Source organism: Anomaloglossus baeobatrachus, chromosome 6 (genome assembly GCF_048569485.1).
Source record: "Anomaloglossus baeobatrachus isolate aAnoBae1 chromosome 6, aAnoBae1.hap1, whole genome shotgun sequence".
Classification (NCBI taxonomy): Eukaryota; Metazoa; Chordata; class Amphibia; order Anura; family Aromobatidae; genus Anomaloglossus; species Anomaloglossus baeobatrachus.
Window position 1 is genome coordinate 512,863,081 of NC_134358.1, and position 16,515 is coordinate 512,879,595.

Genomic DNA, 16,515 nt, shown 5'->3' on the forward strand with positions numbered 1-16,515 from the left:
TGGGACTGTTGGTGGTCCCTCGAAGCAGGTCATGCAGTGGTGCGGCAAGCCGGGCGAAGTTCTTGACGAACCGACAGTAGTAGCCTGCCAGTCCTAGTAAAGCCCTGACCTCCTTGACAGTTGTGGGCTGGGGCCAGTCTCGTATGGCGGCTATTTTCTCCGGCGATGGTTGAACACCTTCGGCCGAGATCCTGTGGCCCAGGTAATCGATCTCCTGCTGTAGAAGACGGCACTTGCTGAGTTTCAACTTCAAGCCATGTTCCCTTAACCTCTGTAACACGCGGCCCAGCTTCTGTAGATGTTCGTCGAACGTGGCTGAATAGACCACAATGTCATCAAGGTAGATGAGGGTGAAGTCGAAATTGAAGTCTCCCAAGCAGCGCTCCATCAGCCTCTGGAAAGTCCCCGGCGCGTTGTTCAGGCCGAAGGGCATCCTGTCAAACTCGTACAGGCCCATGGGTAGGATGAAAGCGGTCTTTTCTCTGTCCCTTTCGCTCATGGGTACCTGCCAATAGCCGCTGGCCAGATCCAGGGAGGAAAAATACTTGGCTTTCTTCAGAGCAGTCAGGGATTCTTCGATCCTCGGCAAAGGGTATGAGTCCCGGGTGGTGCAAGCATTCAGGCGGCGGTAGTCCACACAGAACCTCAGGGATCCGGCTTTCTTTTTAACTATTACCACCGGTGCAGCCCAGGGGCTCTGGCTCTCTCGTACCACTCCGGCATGGAGCATGGAATTCAGGAGGCTTTTCCCTTCTTGGTATTGCTGGGGTGGTATCTGCCGGTATCTCTCACGGATAGGAGAAACGTTACCCGTAGGGATCTCGTGTTGGATACTGGTGGTGCATCCAAAGTCGGTGTCATGCCGGGCAAAGGACGCCTGGTGTTCCTGTAGTAGTTTTTCCACCTGTGACACTTCCTGTTTAGAGTATTGGGATGTATCCAGCTGACACTTCTCTAGCAGCTCCTTTCCAGCTTCAGTGTCATCTGTGGTGGTGGCCATGGCGGAGACAGTCACTGTCCAGTCTCCCTCTGTCGATGGGGCAAACTGGAGGGGGCCCCTGGGATTCACCTCTGTAGGTAGGGCGTAGACTCTAGCGAGCTGTGTCCCCGCTTCTAGGTCGACGCCTACACTAGCCGTATTGCTCAGACGTATTCCCCTCTTCACGACAGCCAGAGTGCGAGCGACTAATGGGTTCAGTTTTCCTTCCCTCGGGGTTTGTGGCTCAATCAGTACCGCCACGCCTTCAAGCGGTCTTGTGGTGCTAAGGGGTAGCGAGATAATTGTTTCCTTTTCAGCCGGTAAGGTGATCCTAGTGTGGCGAGGCACGGTGATAGTGGCTATGGGCCGTTGTTCCTCTGCCATTTGCTGTAGGCTGCAGGCCCGAACCACTCTTCGGAATGCTTGGCGGGTGGCCCCGTGTGTGGTAACTTCCTGCCAGTACTTGGGTCCCCGCTTGGTAAACAATACCAGGTCCAGGTCTTTCAGGATGTTCATCCCAATAATCATGGGAGTTTCCGAATCGAAGCCTTCTTTGACCACGATTATCCCCCTCTTCCCGAGGTCCTGTCCACACATTTCGGTGCGCATCCAAGCTACTCCCGTTACTGGAATGGGTAGATTATTGGCCGCTTTGATCTTGATGACGGTACTCGGGTCATAAGCAGCCCGTGGTTGTAGATATTTCTCGTAAAACTGTTCTGAGATGGTGGACACCTGGGATCCAGTATCCATTAGTCCTTGCCCGGCAACCCCCTCTAGCATTACTTTCAGTGTAGGGCTGTTTGACGCAAGCTTGCTCCTTTGTTGGCTCCTTTTCTCCGTGGTCTTCCCGGTCGAGTGAGCCTCCTCAGCCGGGGTGTCTAGTTTAAAGATGCCCGCTGTTGAGAGGCACGGCTTGGCGGTTCTAGTGAATAGGCCTGGGGTTCCATCCGCTGTTTCGAGTGAAACTCCGCTTGCTGGGGTGTTTGAGAGTCCATTCGATGGAACGGCTGCGGGTCGGGTTGGAAGGAGTTCTGGGGGCAACGGTTTGCCCTGTGACGGGGGTCACCACATGTCCAGCACTTTCCCATAGGCCGGCTAGGTTGCCGTCTCACTTGCCTATCCGCCTGTTGGTCTAATGTGAGCTGCAGCACCTGCTTCTGTAAATCCGCCACCATCTGCTTCAGTTCTTCCGTGTCGCTGTTCGGAGTATTTGTACTGTACATGGATCTGCAAGTAGCGGTATAAGTCTCTGTTCCCGTAACAGGTCCCCTAGAACGTTCTATGGCTTCTTGTTTAACCTCAGCAAACGTAAGGGCTGGATTTATCCGGAGTAAGTCCTGCAATGAGCGGTTGAGATACGGATCTCTCAGTCCTATTACGAATTGGTCCCTCAGCACCAGGTCGCGGGAGGATGTACCAGCTAGATTTTCTCCATTTTTGCAGGCTTGTTCCAGCAGTACTTGGAGGGCATTCGCATATCGGGGAATGTCCTCCCACTCGAGCTGTGTACGCTGGAAGAAAATGTAGCGCATTGTTCCCAGGTATCTGGTCGGCCCATAGGTGTTCTCTAGCACCCGCACCAAGTGATCTAATGTACGCTGGCCCCTAACCGTCTCCAGTCTGACCATCGTCCATGCTTCCCCCTCTAACGTCAGCATAGCCATTTCCGCTAGGGTCTTAGGATCAACATTATACATTTCCCCCACTATCCTAAGTTGTTCCGCCCATTCAGGTACAGGGTAATTCCGTCCATTAAACTTTCTCACTTGATTTACAATAGACGCTGGAGGAGCTGTCTGACTATAAGCTACCACCGGGAGGGGATTTTGCTGGTCACAGATCCTGCAGACTACGCCAGATGAAGTGGCCGCGGGTAAGACCGCGGCTGAGTTCCCATAATCTGCGCCAACAAAATCCCCACGCTCAGATTTTATGCAAGGGTACATTTCTTTACTGGTAAACATTTCAATGACACACGCAGCTGGTTTAGCAGCACACATAATCAGGGTTTACTATCAGAGTCTCTAACTTCGGACACACTGCACAGAACACAAAAAAAAAAACAGCAATGATAAACAAGAATTCTGTCCCTGACTTGCCCTATGGGTTACATTACCAGTCCAAAACACAAGGAGGGAGGGCTCCCACGTAGCAGGCCTGGACTCCGGGTAAACAGCGGCGACTCCAAGGAGCAGAGATCTGGAAATCTTCAGCCCTCTCAGAGGACTAGCATATAGTCTCTTGGAATGGAGGAAGGAGACGGTCCGGAGGTCCCTTAAAACCAGTATCACATCTGCAGCAGTTCTGGCAATTCCTCACACGTCAGCGATGAGGGCAGTCCGAGGCAGGTCTGCTCTGATACAGCTCCAGTGGCTCAGTGTCCTTTTTCCCGCACTTTTTCCTGTATCACCCACTGTCTGTGGGAGGGGGATCAGATTTTACAGCGTCTGCCTCTCGAGCAATTTCAGCACTTGTCCACAAGGTGGCAGCACCATCCTGTGTAATGTCAGTCACCGTGTTTTTTTCAGTCACAACACAGTCAGAGCTGCTCGCATCATTACACTGGTGCGGAGCGAATATCAACTCAGAGCCTGCAAGAGGGGCTGAGGACGTTTTCATCTGCTCTGGGCTCTGGAAAATCAGTGCCATGAGACCTGTCGTCCAGTGAATAACAGCCCAGGATCCAGCGTCGCAGGAGGTGGTACGGGGAGGCAACACTCAGCGTTCCCGCCTGTTGATGGTTTTGGGAAATCGGTCCCCAAAGGAACCGTCGCCCTCTAAAAACAAAAAATTCTTGCTGCAGTAGTCTGCAGAGATGTGCCTCCTATAGACACTAAGCTAAAACTGAGGTTGCCTGGCCCGGCCAGGGGGTGTATACTGCAGAGGAGGAGCTATGCTTTTGCATCTACTTAGTGTCCTCCTATGGATAGGCAGCATAACACCCATGATCCTGTGTCCCCCAATGATGGCTAAGAGAAAACAAGTTTTACGAACACTGTTTATTGTAAGGCTTAATCCCAATTACTTTGCTGAATTAATCTATTCATCTTGCTTAATTTTATATTTTCATAGATTTGGCTTTTATGGACGCAGCACTACCTAACATGTATTCCTCTTCTAAATTTGTTTTTAGTTGGTAAAAGAGAACACAATCTTTTTTTAAAAAAATTGAAGAAGTTTTGGGTTTTTGTGATTGTAATCCACCTAAAAACTGCAACAAAAAAAAAAAAAAAAAAATGCAGTATATACCCAAATAATATAAAAGCATACCAATAAAAACTACAGATCCTCATGGCAAAATCATACCCTTACAACTTAATTGATGGAGAAAAAGAGAATTTTGTTTACTTACCGTAAAATCTTTTTCTTATAGTTCCGTATTGGGAGACCCAGACCATGGGTGTTTAGCTTCTGCCTCCGGAGGACACACAAAGTACTACACTTAAAAGCGTAGCTCCTCCCTCTGAGCTTATACACCCCCTGGAGAACCAGATCTAGCCAGTTTAGTGCAAAAGCTGAAGGAGAATAGCCACCCACAAGTAGAACCGAGCAAGAACCGGAACAACCGGACACTCTGTCCACGACAACAGCCGGTGATAACACACGGAACAAGAAAATTGCCAACAGGCAACAGGGAGGGAGCTGGGTCTCCCAATACGGAACTATAAGAAAAAGAATTTACGGTAAGTAAACAAAATTCTCTTTTTCTTTATCGTTCCTATGGGAGAACCAGACCATGGGACGTTCCAAAGCTGTCCCTGGGTGGGAATAAACAGAAAAAACTAAGAAGTAGGCGGAGCCTAACTTCACAAGTGGGCGACAGCCGCCTGAAGGATGCGTCTGCCCAAGCTCGCATCTGCCGAAGCATGAGCATGCACTTGGTAGTGCTTCGAAAAGGTATGCAGGCTAGTCCAAGTGGCAGCCTGACAGACCTGCTGAGCCGTAGCCTGATGCCTGAAAGCCCAAGAGGCACCGACAGCTCTGGTCGAGTGTGCTTTGAAAAGCTTGAGAGGTGCACCGCCTAAGCGCAGCGGTGCGAGACACATAAATCCGGAGAGAACGCACCAGATCCAGAGAATGCAGCGCTTTCTCAAAGCGATGAACAGGGGCCGGACAGAAGGAAGGCAAGGAAATGTCCTGGTTAAGGTGGAAGGGAGAGACCACCTTAGGAAGAAAGTCCGGAGTCGGACGAAGAACTACCTTGTCTTGGTGAAAAAACAAAAAAGGTGACTCCGAAGAGAGCGCAGCCAAATCAGAGACTCTCCTGAGAGAAGTTATGGCAACTAGAAAGGCCACCCTTTGAGAAAGACGATACAAAGAAACCTCCCTAAGGGGCTCAAAAGGGGGTTTCTGCAATACCGTGAGGACTAAGTTAAGGTCCCAGGGATCCAAGGGCCGCCGATAAGGCGGAATGATGTGAGACGCGCCTTGCATGAAGGTGCGGACCTGAGCCAGCCGGGCGAGACGCCGCTGGAACAGCACTGATAGAGCTGAGACTTGTCCCTTGAGAGAGTTGAGGGACAGTCCTAGCTGCAGACCGGACTGTAAAAAAGACAGAAGGGTCGGCAACGGGAATGGCCAAGGAGGATGGCCGGGAGAGCGACACCAGGACAGGAAAATTTTCCAAGTCCTGTGATAGATCTTGACGGAGGAAGACTTATGGGCCCGAGTCATAGTGGAGCTGACTTCAGGAGGAATACCAGAAGCCGTCAAAATCCAGGACTCAAGAGCCACGCCGTCAAATTGAGTGCCGCAGAATTCGGGCGGAAAAACGGACCTTGCGAGAGTAGGTCTGGACGATCCGGAAGATGCCACGGCATCTCTACGGACAGTTGGAGCAGGTCCGGATACCAAGCTCGCCTGGGCCAGTCCGGTGCAATGAGGATGACTCGACGGCCCTCCATTCTGATCTTGCGCAGGACTCTGGGCAAGAGAGCTAAAGGGGGAAACACGTAGGATGGACGAAACTGGGACCAATCCTGAACCAGAGCGTCCGTGGCGAAGGCCTGAGGATCGTGGGAGCGAGCCACGTAAACAGGAACCTTGTTGTTGTGACGGGATGCCATTAGGTCCATGTCCGGAGTGCCCCATTTGCGGCAGATCGACTGAAACACTGCAGATGCAGGGACCACTCGCCACCGTCCACGGATTGACGGCTGAGATAATCTGCCTCCCAGTTTTCTACGCCTGGGATGTGGACTGCGGATATGGTGGACCTGGAGTCCTCCGCCCATTGAAGAATGCGTTGGACCTCCAACATTGCCAGGCGGCTGCGTGTCCCGCCTTGGTGATTGATGTAGGCAACCGCTGTCGCGTTGTCTGACTGGACTCGAATGTGCCTGCCCGCCAAAGGCTAGGAGAGCTAGAAGCACAGCTCTGGTTTCCAGCACATTGATTGAAAGGGCTGACTCGGACGGAGTCCAAGTGCCCTGTGCTCTGTGGTGGAGATATACCGCTCCCCAGCCGGATAGGCTGGCATCCGTGGTGAGAATCACCCAGGACGGAGTCAGAAAGGAGCGCCCTTGGGACAGGGAGAGGGGTCGAAGCCACCACTGAAGAGAGCTCCTGGTCTGTGGCGACAGAGCCACTAACCTGTGTAAGGAGGAAGGCCGCTTTCCCCAACAGCGGAGAATGTCCAGCTGCAGGGGGTGCAGATGGAACTGGGCAAAGGGAACCGCCTCCATGGACGCCACCATTTGACCCAGCACCTGCATCAGGCGCCTGAGGGTATAACGGCGGGGCCGCAGCAGAGAGCGCACCGCTAGCCGGAGAGACTGCCGTTTGACTAAGGGCAACTTCACAAGTGCAGGCAAAGTCTCGAACTGCATCCCTAGGTACGTGAGACTCTGGGTCGGAGTCAGTGTAGACTTGGGAAGATTGACAAGCCACCCGAATTGGGCTAGAGTGGCGAGAGAGAGTGAGCGAGACACTCCGCTGACAGTCTGCGCTGGATGGAGCCTTGACCAGAAGGTCGTCCAGATAAGGAAGCACTGCTAACCCCTGGAGGTGCAGGACCACAATCACTGCCACCATGACCTTGGTGAATACCCGAGGGGCCGTGGCTAACCCGAAGGGGAGAGCCACGAATTGGAAATGATCCTCTATCGCAAAACGTAACCAACGCTGGTGTGACACTGCGATTGGCACATGTAGATAGGCATCTCTGATGTCGAAGGACGCCAGGAAATCCCCTTGGGTCATAGAGGCAATGACTGATCGCAGAGACTCCATGCGAAAATGCTGCACCCGGACATGCTTGTTGAGAAGCTTGAGATCCAGGATGGGCCGGAAGGTACAGTCCTTTTTTGGAACTAGGAAGAGGTTTGAGTAAAAACCTCTGAACCGTTCTCGAGCAGGAACTGGTACAATCACACCGTTTGCCTGCAAGGATGCCACGGCCTGTGAGAAGGCGGCGGCCTTGGAGCAGGGGGGAGTCGAGAGAAAAAAATCTGTTTGGCGGGCTGGAAGAGAATTCTATCCTGTAGCCGTGAGATATGATCTCTCACCCACTGATCGGAGACTTGCTTTAACCAAGCGTCGCCAAAGTGGGAGAGCCTGCCACCGACTGAGGACGTGGCTGGAGCGGGCCGAGAGTCATTGAGGAGGCTGCCTTAGTGGCAGAACCTCCTGCGGACTTCTGAGGACGCGCTTTTGGGCGCCAGTTGGGTTTCTGATCCTTAGCTGAGTCAGCGGACGAGGCGGAAGGCTTAGAGGATGACCAGTTGGAGGAACGAAAGGAACGAAACCTCGATTGATTCCTATCCTGGGCGGGTTTCCTGGTCTTGGTTTGTGGCATGGAAGTACTCTTCCCGCCAGTAGCTTCCTTAGTAATTTCATCCAGCTGTTCACCAAACAGCCGTGAACCAGCAAAAGGGAGCCCAGCAAGAAACTTCTTGGAAGAAGAATCTGCCTTCCACTCTTGAAGCCACAAAATCCTGCGGATAACGAGGGAATTAGCTGAAGCCACCGCAGTGCGGTGAGCAGCCTCTAGCATTGCAGACATGGCATAAGATGAAAAAGCTGAAGCCTGAGAGGTTAAGGTAACCATCTCAGGCATAGATTCCTTGGTGAGGGAATGCATCTCCTCCAGAGAAGCAGAGATGGCTTTGAGAGCCCACACTGCTGCAAAAGTCGGGGAAAACGCGGCCCCCGCAGCTTCATACACAGATTTGGCCAGAAGGTCAATCTGACGGTCAGTGGAATCCTTAAGTGAGGTGCCGTCAGCCACCGACACAACGGTCCGGGCTGAGAGCCTAGACACCGGAGGGTCTACCTTTGGGGAGTGAGACCACTCCTTGACCACCTCAGGTGGAAATGGAAACCGATCATCAGAACCACGCTTTGGAAAGCGTTTGTCAGGGCAGGCCCTGGGTTTGGTCACAGCGGTCTGAAAACTGGAGTGGTCAAAGAACACACTCTTCACTCTCTTAGGCGAGGTAAACTGATGCTTTTCTGCCAAAGAGGGTTGCTCCTCTGAGACTGGCAGATTGAGATCCGGCACAGAATTAATAGAAGCGATCAAGTCACTAAGATCTGAGTCACCCTCAGAGAAATCGATGGGATACATAGCCTCCGAGCCACCCGTGAGGGCATCCTCCTCATCTTGCGAGTCAGCTTTTGAGACAGAGCCGTGGGATGAGGAGGGGGAGGAAACCCTGCGCCTTCTCTTAGAAGGACGGGGTCTGGGACCTGATGATGAATCCTCTGTGAGCTCTGATGGACGGAGGTCAGAGGATAGGGATCCTCTGGCAAGAGTATTAGAGGCACCCTGTGAGGAGGGCTGATGCATATTCATCAAAGTCCTGGACAAAAGTCCCATGGACTCAGCAAATGACTGGGATATGGACCTAGAAAAGGACTCTACCCAGGCCGGGGGTTCAGCCACAGGTGCAGTAGCAGCCTGAGAGACCAATGGGGGTGAGGCTCCAGGCTGTGGCACCGCCAAGTTAGAGCAACCATCACAGTGTGGATAAGTGCTCGGCTCAGGCAGCAGGAGCTTACATGCAGTGCATACTGAATAAAGCTTTGGAGCCTTGCTCCTTGTGTGAGACATGCTGCTGGAGTGGGGGCTTTGCAGAGAATGAACCCCAGGGAGAATATACAGAGGTCCACAACCGGACACCGGCTGTGGCTTAGCAGACCGCTGGGCGCGGTGTTGTGTGCCCTCCAGAACCCGAAGCCCGGTCCCCCAGTGCACAGCACCTCAGCAGAGATGCAGAGTGCAGAATGTCCCAGAGCAGAGTGAACTCTGCGTGAGAAATGGCCGCCGGAGCGAGGAGAGGGGGCGGGACTAGGGGGAGTTCCTATAGGAGAGCGGGAACTGGAGGGCTATAGAGACCTGCAGGGGAGGAGGGACGCCCCAGCAGTGGGGAGTGTCCCTCCCCTGTGTAGAACGACCGCCGGGAGGAGCCGATCCTGTCCCTCTGCATGAGTGACATGCGAGGGCAGGAAAACGAAACTAGGCCTCCGGCGAAGCCGGGGCCTAAATTTAAGCGGCGAGGCCGACAAGCAGGCACCATCGGCGCGGTTCTCAGGCAAAAGCTAGAGAACCCGCCGGAAAAGGCAAAATAATCATATACAGCATACTCTCCCCATACAATAAAGAACCGGGACACCCAACACATAAACGTCTCAGATACTTAGCTGCTGAGACGCAGGGCCAGGTCCCTGGGGATGAGTTCTCCGGTCCAACAGGATCCTCAAGGGGCTGTGGATGGAGACCGGTCTCCTGCCAGGCATGGAGACCGTGCTGGCTCCCACTTCAAGCCAGAGCCCAGGAGGGATGGTGAAGGAGCATGGCATGTAAGGCTCCAGCCTTGGAAATCAACCTTAACAACACCGCCGACACAGTGGGGTGAGAAGGGACATGCCGGGAGTCCAGACTTGGACCCGCTTTTCTTCAAACTCTTTCCAAAAAATCAAAACAAAATCAGATGAGAATGCATGTGTGGATGTATGCCTCCTGAACACAAAGCGATAAACTGGCTAGATCTGGTTCTCCAGGGGGTGTATAAGCTCAGAGGGAGGAGCTACACTTTTAGGTGTAGTACTTTGTGTGTCCTCCGGAGGCAGAAGCTAAACACCCATGGTCTGGGTGTCCCATAGGAACGATAAAGAAATAAAAATTCAGAATTTCAGAAAATGGTGATAAAATAATTCAGAACTGTTTAAAACAAAATACATTTGTTTTTTGTTTATTAAAAATCTAAAAGCACGACAGACACTCTCAGAAAAGAGAGTTTCCTTACCCGCTGTCAGGAGAGAAATCTGTCCCAAGATTGGCTTCTATTAAGGCTTTGTAGAAAGGAGAATTTGGTCCATCAACCAACAAAGAGGACAAAAGGCTCAACGTAAATGATTCAAAAGAGTCTGTAATACTAGAGACAGAAAAAGGTTGTAACCACTTGTGTCACTTTGGTAAATTTACATCTTAAGCAGAATACTGGAATCTATACACATTTCCCATACAGCAATGTGTAAGTAAGATAATATTGTTAGGGAATGTGCCCACAATCAGGACTCACTGTCCTGGATGCAGCGGGTCCTGACCTGCAGGGCTGTGAGACTCCTCAGCAGGAGACCGCAGCTGACTGTGTTTACACTCAGGGTTCAGTGCACTGTGGTCTCTCGCTTGTGTTCTCCCTACGGAGGACGCATGTGAATAGGCAGTACTGCAGGTCAGTGTTTGCTGCAGAAAAATGAAGCACAGTGGGCACGAGATTTCTAGAAATCCATCCACTATGCTTGTACTGTACAAGGCAGTGTTTTGGACGCAGCTGAAGCATGTTGCATCCAAAACGCTGCAAACACTGATTGTGGGCACATACCCTAACATTATACATATATAAAACTAACAAATACCTGATATGTCTCCCTGACTAATTGGATGCGTCCAGGTTCCATTGCACCGAGGGCAATAATAGCATTATATGCTGCCCATACACAGATGTACATGGGCCAGAACTGCTGGGACTGGCAAACCATCTTATATGTATGAGGGTGTCCTAATTATTCCCGAACAGCAGATTTCAGAAGAAAGTAGACAGGTCTTCACAGATTTAAACATGATTGTTTTTACATCATCTAAAGGTTGATGGTTATCGCTAAAGATGTCTGGCAGCCTATCCCAAACTCTAGTGAGAACACATGAACGCATGGCAGTGCAAGCGGGAGTTGAGAATAGTGGGTGGATAAAACAAACATTTTTTTTCTTTTTAAGGGTAATTGACACCTGTGAGGTAAATCCTGACATATGAAGAGGAATTATGATGTCCAGTCATAATTTCTCTAATCGCTCCCTGATGGCACCCCTCCCTTCTCCCTTCACACACAGAAATCCTTTGCAGATTGGTGTCAAAGGAAAGGTGTCAAATCCAACTACACAGCCAGAGGCAATCTCCTATGATATGGAGATTAGCTGAGCTGTTAGCCCTGAGAAGCATCAAAAGACCCAGGAAGACCCCCCCCCCCCAATGACAGCATGGTAAAAGTTTGTATCTACCTAGCAGGCTTTGAAGTCTCCAGACAGCCAGGCTCCAGTAGAATGTGTAACGTTTCATGAACAGTGCTTCCTAGAAATATGGCAAGCAGAAATATGGCATCGGGGCCGGCTGACGAGTTCAGCACATATTTTATATAGCTGTGGGACCTTGGGAAGTACCCCAAACGTGATATAGGCCAGTGGGGAACCAGCAGACCAGCCATGTGTCCTACCATTTTGAAGTTAAAATCATAACTGTCAAAATGAGAGCATTGGCGTCCGCATACGACGTTCCCAGGCAAAGTTATGATTAATAATCACTTTGGATACTATTTTTGACTCGAGACAGGGGAGGGGCAGTGCTCCCTGTGAGGTCACTAAGGTAGGAGGGGACCTGGATTGAGCCAGGTTGATAACCTCAGTGCAGCCATTTTTTAGGTGTTCTTGCTCGGGGGTCTGTGTCTGAACACATGTGAGGAAGTTCCTGGAAACCTGGTCGAACAGTGCCCCCCTGTGGCCAGATGCATAAGGCAACTGCTTGAACTGTATGCCTGTTTGTAAACAATGTTTTATTTGTAACTGTACTCTGACCCATGTATATCCTGTAGATTCCATATTGTATATATTGTAGTTTCTAGTGTGCCTTAAGGTCCAGTCACACTAAGCAACTTACCAGCGATCCCAACAACGATAGGGATCGCTGGTAAGTTGCTAGGAGGTTGCTGGTGAGCTGTCACACTGCGACGCTCCAGCGATCCCACCAGCAACCTGACCTGGCAGGGATCGCTGGAGCGTGGCTACACGAGTTGCTAGTGAGCTCACCAGCAACCAGTGACCAGCCCCCAGTCTCCTAGTTACAGCACACATCAGGTTAATTAACCCGATGTGTGCTGCAGCTAAATGTGCACAGAGCAGGGAGCAGCGCACACTGAGCGCTGGCTCCTTGCTCTCCTAGTTACAGCACACATCGGGTTAATTGCCTGATGTGTGCTGCAGCTAAATGTGCACAGAGCAGGGAGCAGCGCACACTGCTTAGCGCTGGCTCCTTGCTCTCCTAGTTACAGCACACATCGGGTTAATTAACCCGATGTGTGCTGCAGCTACATGTGCACAGAGCAGGAGCCGGCAGCACAGGCAGTGAGAGCGGAGGAGGCTGGTATCAAAGGTAAATATCGGGTAACCAAGGACAGGGCTTCTTGGTTACCCGATGTTTACATTAGTTACCAGCCTCAGCAGAAGCCGGCTCCTGCTCACTGCACATTAGTTGTTGCTGTCTCGCTGTCACACACAGCGATCTGTGCTTCACAGCGGGACAGCAACAACTAAAAAATGGCCCAGGACATTCAGCAACAACCAACGACCTCACAGCAGGGGCCAGGTTGTTGCTGGATGTCACACACAGCAACATCGCTAGCAACGTCACAAAAGTTGTTCGTTACCAGCGATGTTGCTAGCGATGTTGCTTAGTGTGACGGGGCCTTAAGGCTGATTAAAATATATAATTAATCTTGGGCTGCTCTGTTATCGCGATCTTGAATCCCACGTCTGTGTGCTCGGTTAATAGTTACCGTAAATCGGTTGGTGGAAGCGAGTTTGTGCCAAGGATCATTGTGGGGCAGCCATTGAGATTTGGGGAGGTTTTTATATATTCCATTAGCGGAGGTCAGGGGAATAAATACCCTACTCTCACCGGGAGCCCTTCAAGCATCAGCACAGTAGAATAGTGACCTCCTTGCTTATTGTCGGGCAATTTCATAATTGGCCTGACTATAAGAGGGGCGCTAGAGAGCGCGTCACGTGCTCTGTCTGTCGGTCAGACGGGTGGTAGAAAAGAAGGATGTAATTCCCGCTTCCTGTATCCCCCTTTCGTGACATATTCCTGACACAACCTTTTGGTAAAATGATCCAATACAAGTCAAAATATACCACTTGCTTTCTTATTTACAGTCAAATTCATGGTGGGAACCAAGGATAATTCTTCCTGGGTAATTAAACTTTATTCAAAACACAATATTAAAATTTGCAGAAAAACATTACTCACTCTGATAAGAGGAAGCTCACGCTGACCATCGTCTGTTTAGCTAGATCAGATGCAAATGTGTCCACTCCACAAGGGATATGATATTGTTTCTGCAAATGAAAGAAAAATATAAAAAAAAAAAAAAAAAAAAAAAAAAAAACACGAACAAACAGCTGCCCTTGTTTATATTCAACCCACTAATAAAGATTAAACAGAGAAACAACAACACTCAACATCAACCATTGCTCCATCCAACTGCTACCTGGCATGATCAAGAAGCCGAGGTGGGGGTATGGTTCCAATGGATTCTGATATATGTACGTTACTAACATTTTAATTACCCACTGATTTACATGCAGATGGCTCTGACCAACATAGGCAGTTACTTGAATAGCAGAAATATATTGAAGTCAACTTGAAAGGGAACCGGTCACCAGATTTGGCGATAATAAGCTGCGGCCACCACCAGTGGGCTCTTATGTACACGATTCTAATACAGTGGAACCTTGGTTAACGAGAACAATCCGTTCTGGGACTGTGCTTGTTAACCAAGTTACTCGCTCAGGAAAGCAAGATTTCCCATAGGAAATTATTGCAATGCAGACAATTCATTCCATAGAAAAATGGTAGAGCACAGGAGAAATTCTCAGGTCGCGAACTGGCCATTGTAATTTGCAAGACCTTACTGCCTAGGCCCAACCTTGCCAAGACAAAAGGGTAAAAAGGTGTGTACGCTGCAAAAGTTGAGAGGGAAAAGTATGGATAACTAGGAAAACAGCCTAAAGGGCTGCTAAATAGAGGCCTGAGAGGGCACACTGTCCCTTGCCCAGTATGCATCCATGATGGCAGAGCAGATCTAGACCGGAAGACAATTATCATGAATCTCTGGATCACAAACATGAAAACCGGGAGTCTAAGGAAGTTGTCCTAGACAGACAGGGGCACGGAGATGCACTCTGACCAAGTACAATATAGCTTACAGACTGGTCTGGATGATGAAAAGAAAAACAGAATGAGAGAAGGCTCGCACAAGGGAGAAGAGCGTAAGCCGCCTTAGGGGTAGAGAGGAAACCAGGTGTGGGACCACCTTGTTCAGGCAAAGGTCAGGAAGGAAGGATGACAAGACAGAGTTATTACAGTGTTTTTTCCAAAAATAAGCCCTCCCCCAAAAATAAGCCCTAGCAGGGATTCTCAGCATTTTCGGTGTAAGGCTTAAATATAAGCCCTCCCCCAAAAATAAGCCCTAGCAGGGATTCTCAGCATTTTCGGTGTAAGGCTTAAATATAAGCCCTCCCCCGAAAATAAGCCCTAGTCTCAGATCAATAATGTGTCCGTGCAGCTAAAAAGGTTACAGATACTGCAAGACACTTCATTATATACAGCGGGCACCCCGTAATCACACTCAGCCGACGCTGAGCGGCAGGACCTGCAGTGATCACACACGCATCGGATCGCACACACACACACACGCATCGGATCGCACACACACACACACGCATCGGATCGCACACACACACACGCATCGGATCGCACACACACACACGCATCGGATCGCACACACACACGCATCGGATCGCACACACACGCATCGGATCGCACACACACACGCATCGGATCGCACACACACGCATCGGATCGCACACACACGCACCCTCTCAATCCACGACTATATGATTGGTAGTGTGTTCTTTAGGGGCTATACTACTTACAATTTTACTACAGTTTTACTTTTGTGCTCCATGATCACACACACCTCTCAATCCACGACTATATAACTGGTGGCATGAGTGCTTCTCATGGGCATTTGTAGATCGGCTATGTTCCATGTAATCTATATTCTATTATAGCTTTACCCTTGTGCTCCACGACTATATATGCCCATTGGAAACAGCTCTCACTTAATTTTTGTGGGTTGCTTTAGTTTTTATTGCAGCCTCACCTCCATGTTCCACGGCTATTTTTTACATCTGAATGGTTCCAGGGCTGGTTTATGGCTCGGTGGTGTATATTACTAAACTTGTTACTATTGTCATTTAAAAGGTTCCAATTTATCCTTTCAGGGATTCTTTATCCCTTTACCCCTCTGACAATTATACACCTCTCCGATCCACGACTAGTCCTCCAGCTGTCCCTCTGGCATGGTTCAGGTTCGGTGGTTGTAGGCTCATCATTGTGTTCCCTGCATATTTCATTTTTCCCACCCACTCTCTGTGGCCTTATTATTTCATATTTTCATGCAAAAATCATAACTATTTAATGATGATTTTTTCTACTTGTAGCATTTATTTCTTCTGATGTTTAATAAATTACTAATTTTGCATATTTCAGTGCCTCCTCTCTTCCTTTCTCATTGTCTAACATGTTTTGTTTGGAAGTTGGCACCCTCCCTGAGGGAATTTTTTGTGTTTTTCCCTCAGAGCATTAACTAGCCATGAATTGCTTGTTTATCATTTGCTTCTTTTCTGTGTTTTTCACAGTGTTAACCACGGCTACAATGAACTTTAGAGCACGCGACCAGGCGTGGCTCAACCAATTGGATGAGGCCACTAGAGGTTGTGGTGGTACACCATCTGCTAATATTTCTACTGGTGATGTTCCATCTGAGGATCAGTCCTTGCAGTCCTTGATGCACAAATACAGGGATCTATGTAAAAAGCGGATGCGCATTTGGTGGAATCGTGCGTTTTTAAACAAATATTTGGAGAGTGGCTGGATCCCCCGTGGATTACGCGTCCAGGTTTTTCCCTCTTTTCCTGTCCCAGAAGGGGATTTTAAAACCGATTGGGAGAATCACCTACATAGTTGTTCCCTCAACCTTTTGGAGCTTCTGTCAAAACAAAATTCGTCCATATTGGACCATATGGAGACTGAGCTCGAGACCCTTGAGCTCTCCATTCAAAAATTGTCGACTCCTGAAGCCTTGGAGTTATTTAACACCGAGATTATACGGGATGCACAAAAGTGGGAGAGGGAGGTCTGCGAATTCAAATCGCGGAAATTTCAGCGAGACGCCAATGATTACAGGTCAGGCCA

The 16,515-nt window shown here is 49.8% G+C and overlaps 1 protein-coding gene across 2 annotated transcripts in view; it reads right to left on the reverse strand.

Annotated features, from left to right (window-relative positions):
* PITRM1 (pitrilysin metallopeptidase 1) overlaps nucleotides 1-16,515 on the reverse strand; it is a 170,770-nt gene that overhangs the window by 91,947 nt on the left and 62,308 nt on the right. For both annotated transcript variants that reach the window (XM_075315477.1, XM_075315479.1), the window contains exons 9-10: nucleotides 13,504-13,592; nucleotides 10,231-10,359 (exon numbers count right to left, since the gene is read on the reverse strand). In XM_075315477.1, coding sequence (XP_075171592.1) covers nucleotides 10,231-10,359; nucleotides 13,504-13,592 — 218 coding nt within the window. The remainder of the gene's footprint in view (nucleotides 1-10,230; nucleotides 10,360-13,503; nucleotides 13,593-16,515) is intronic.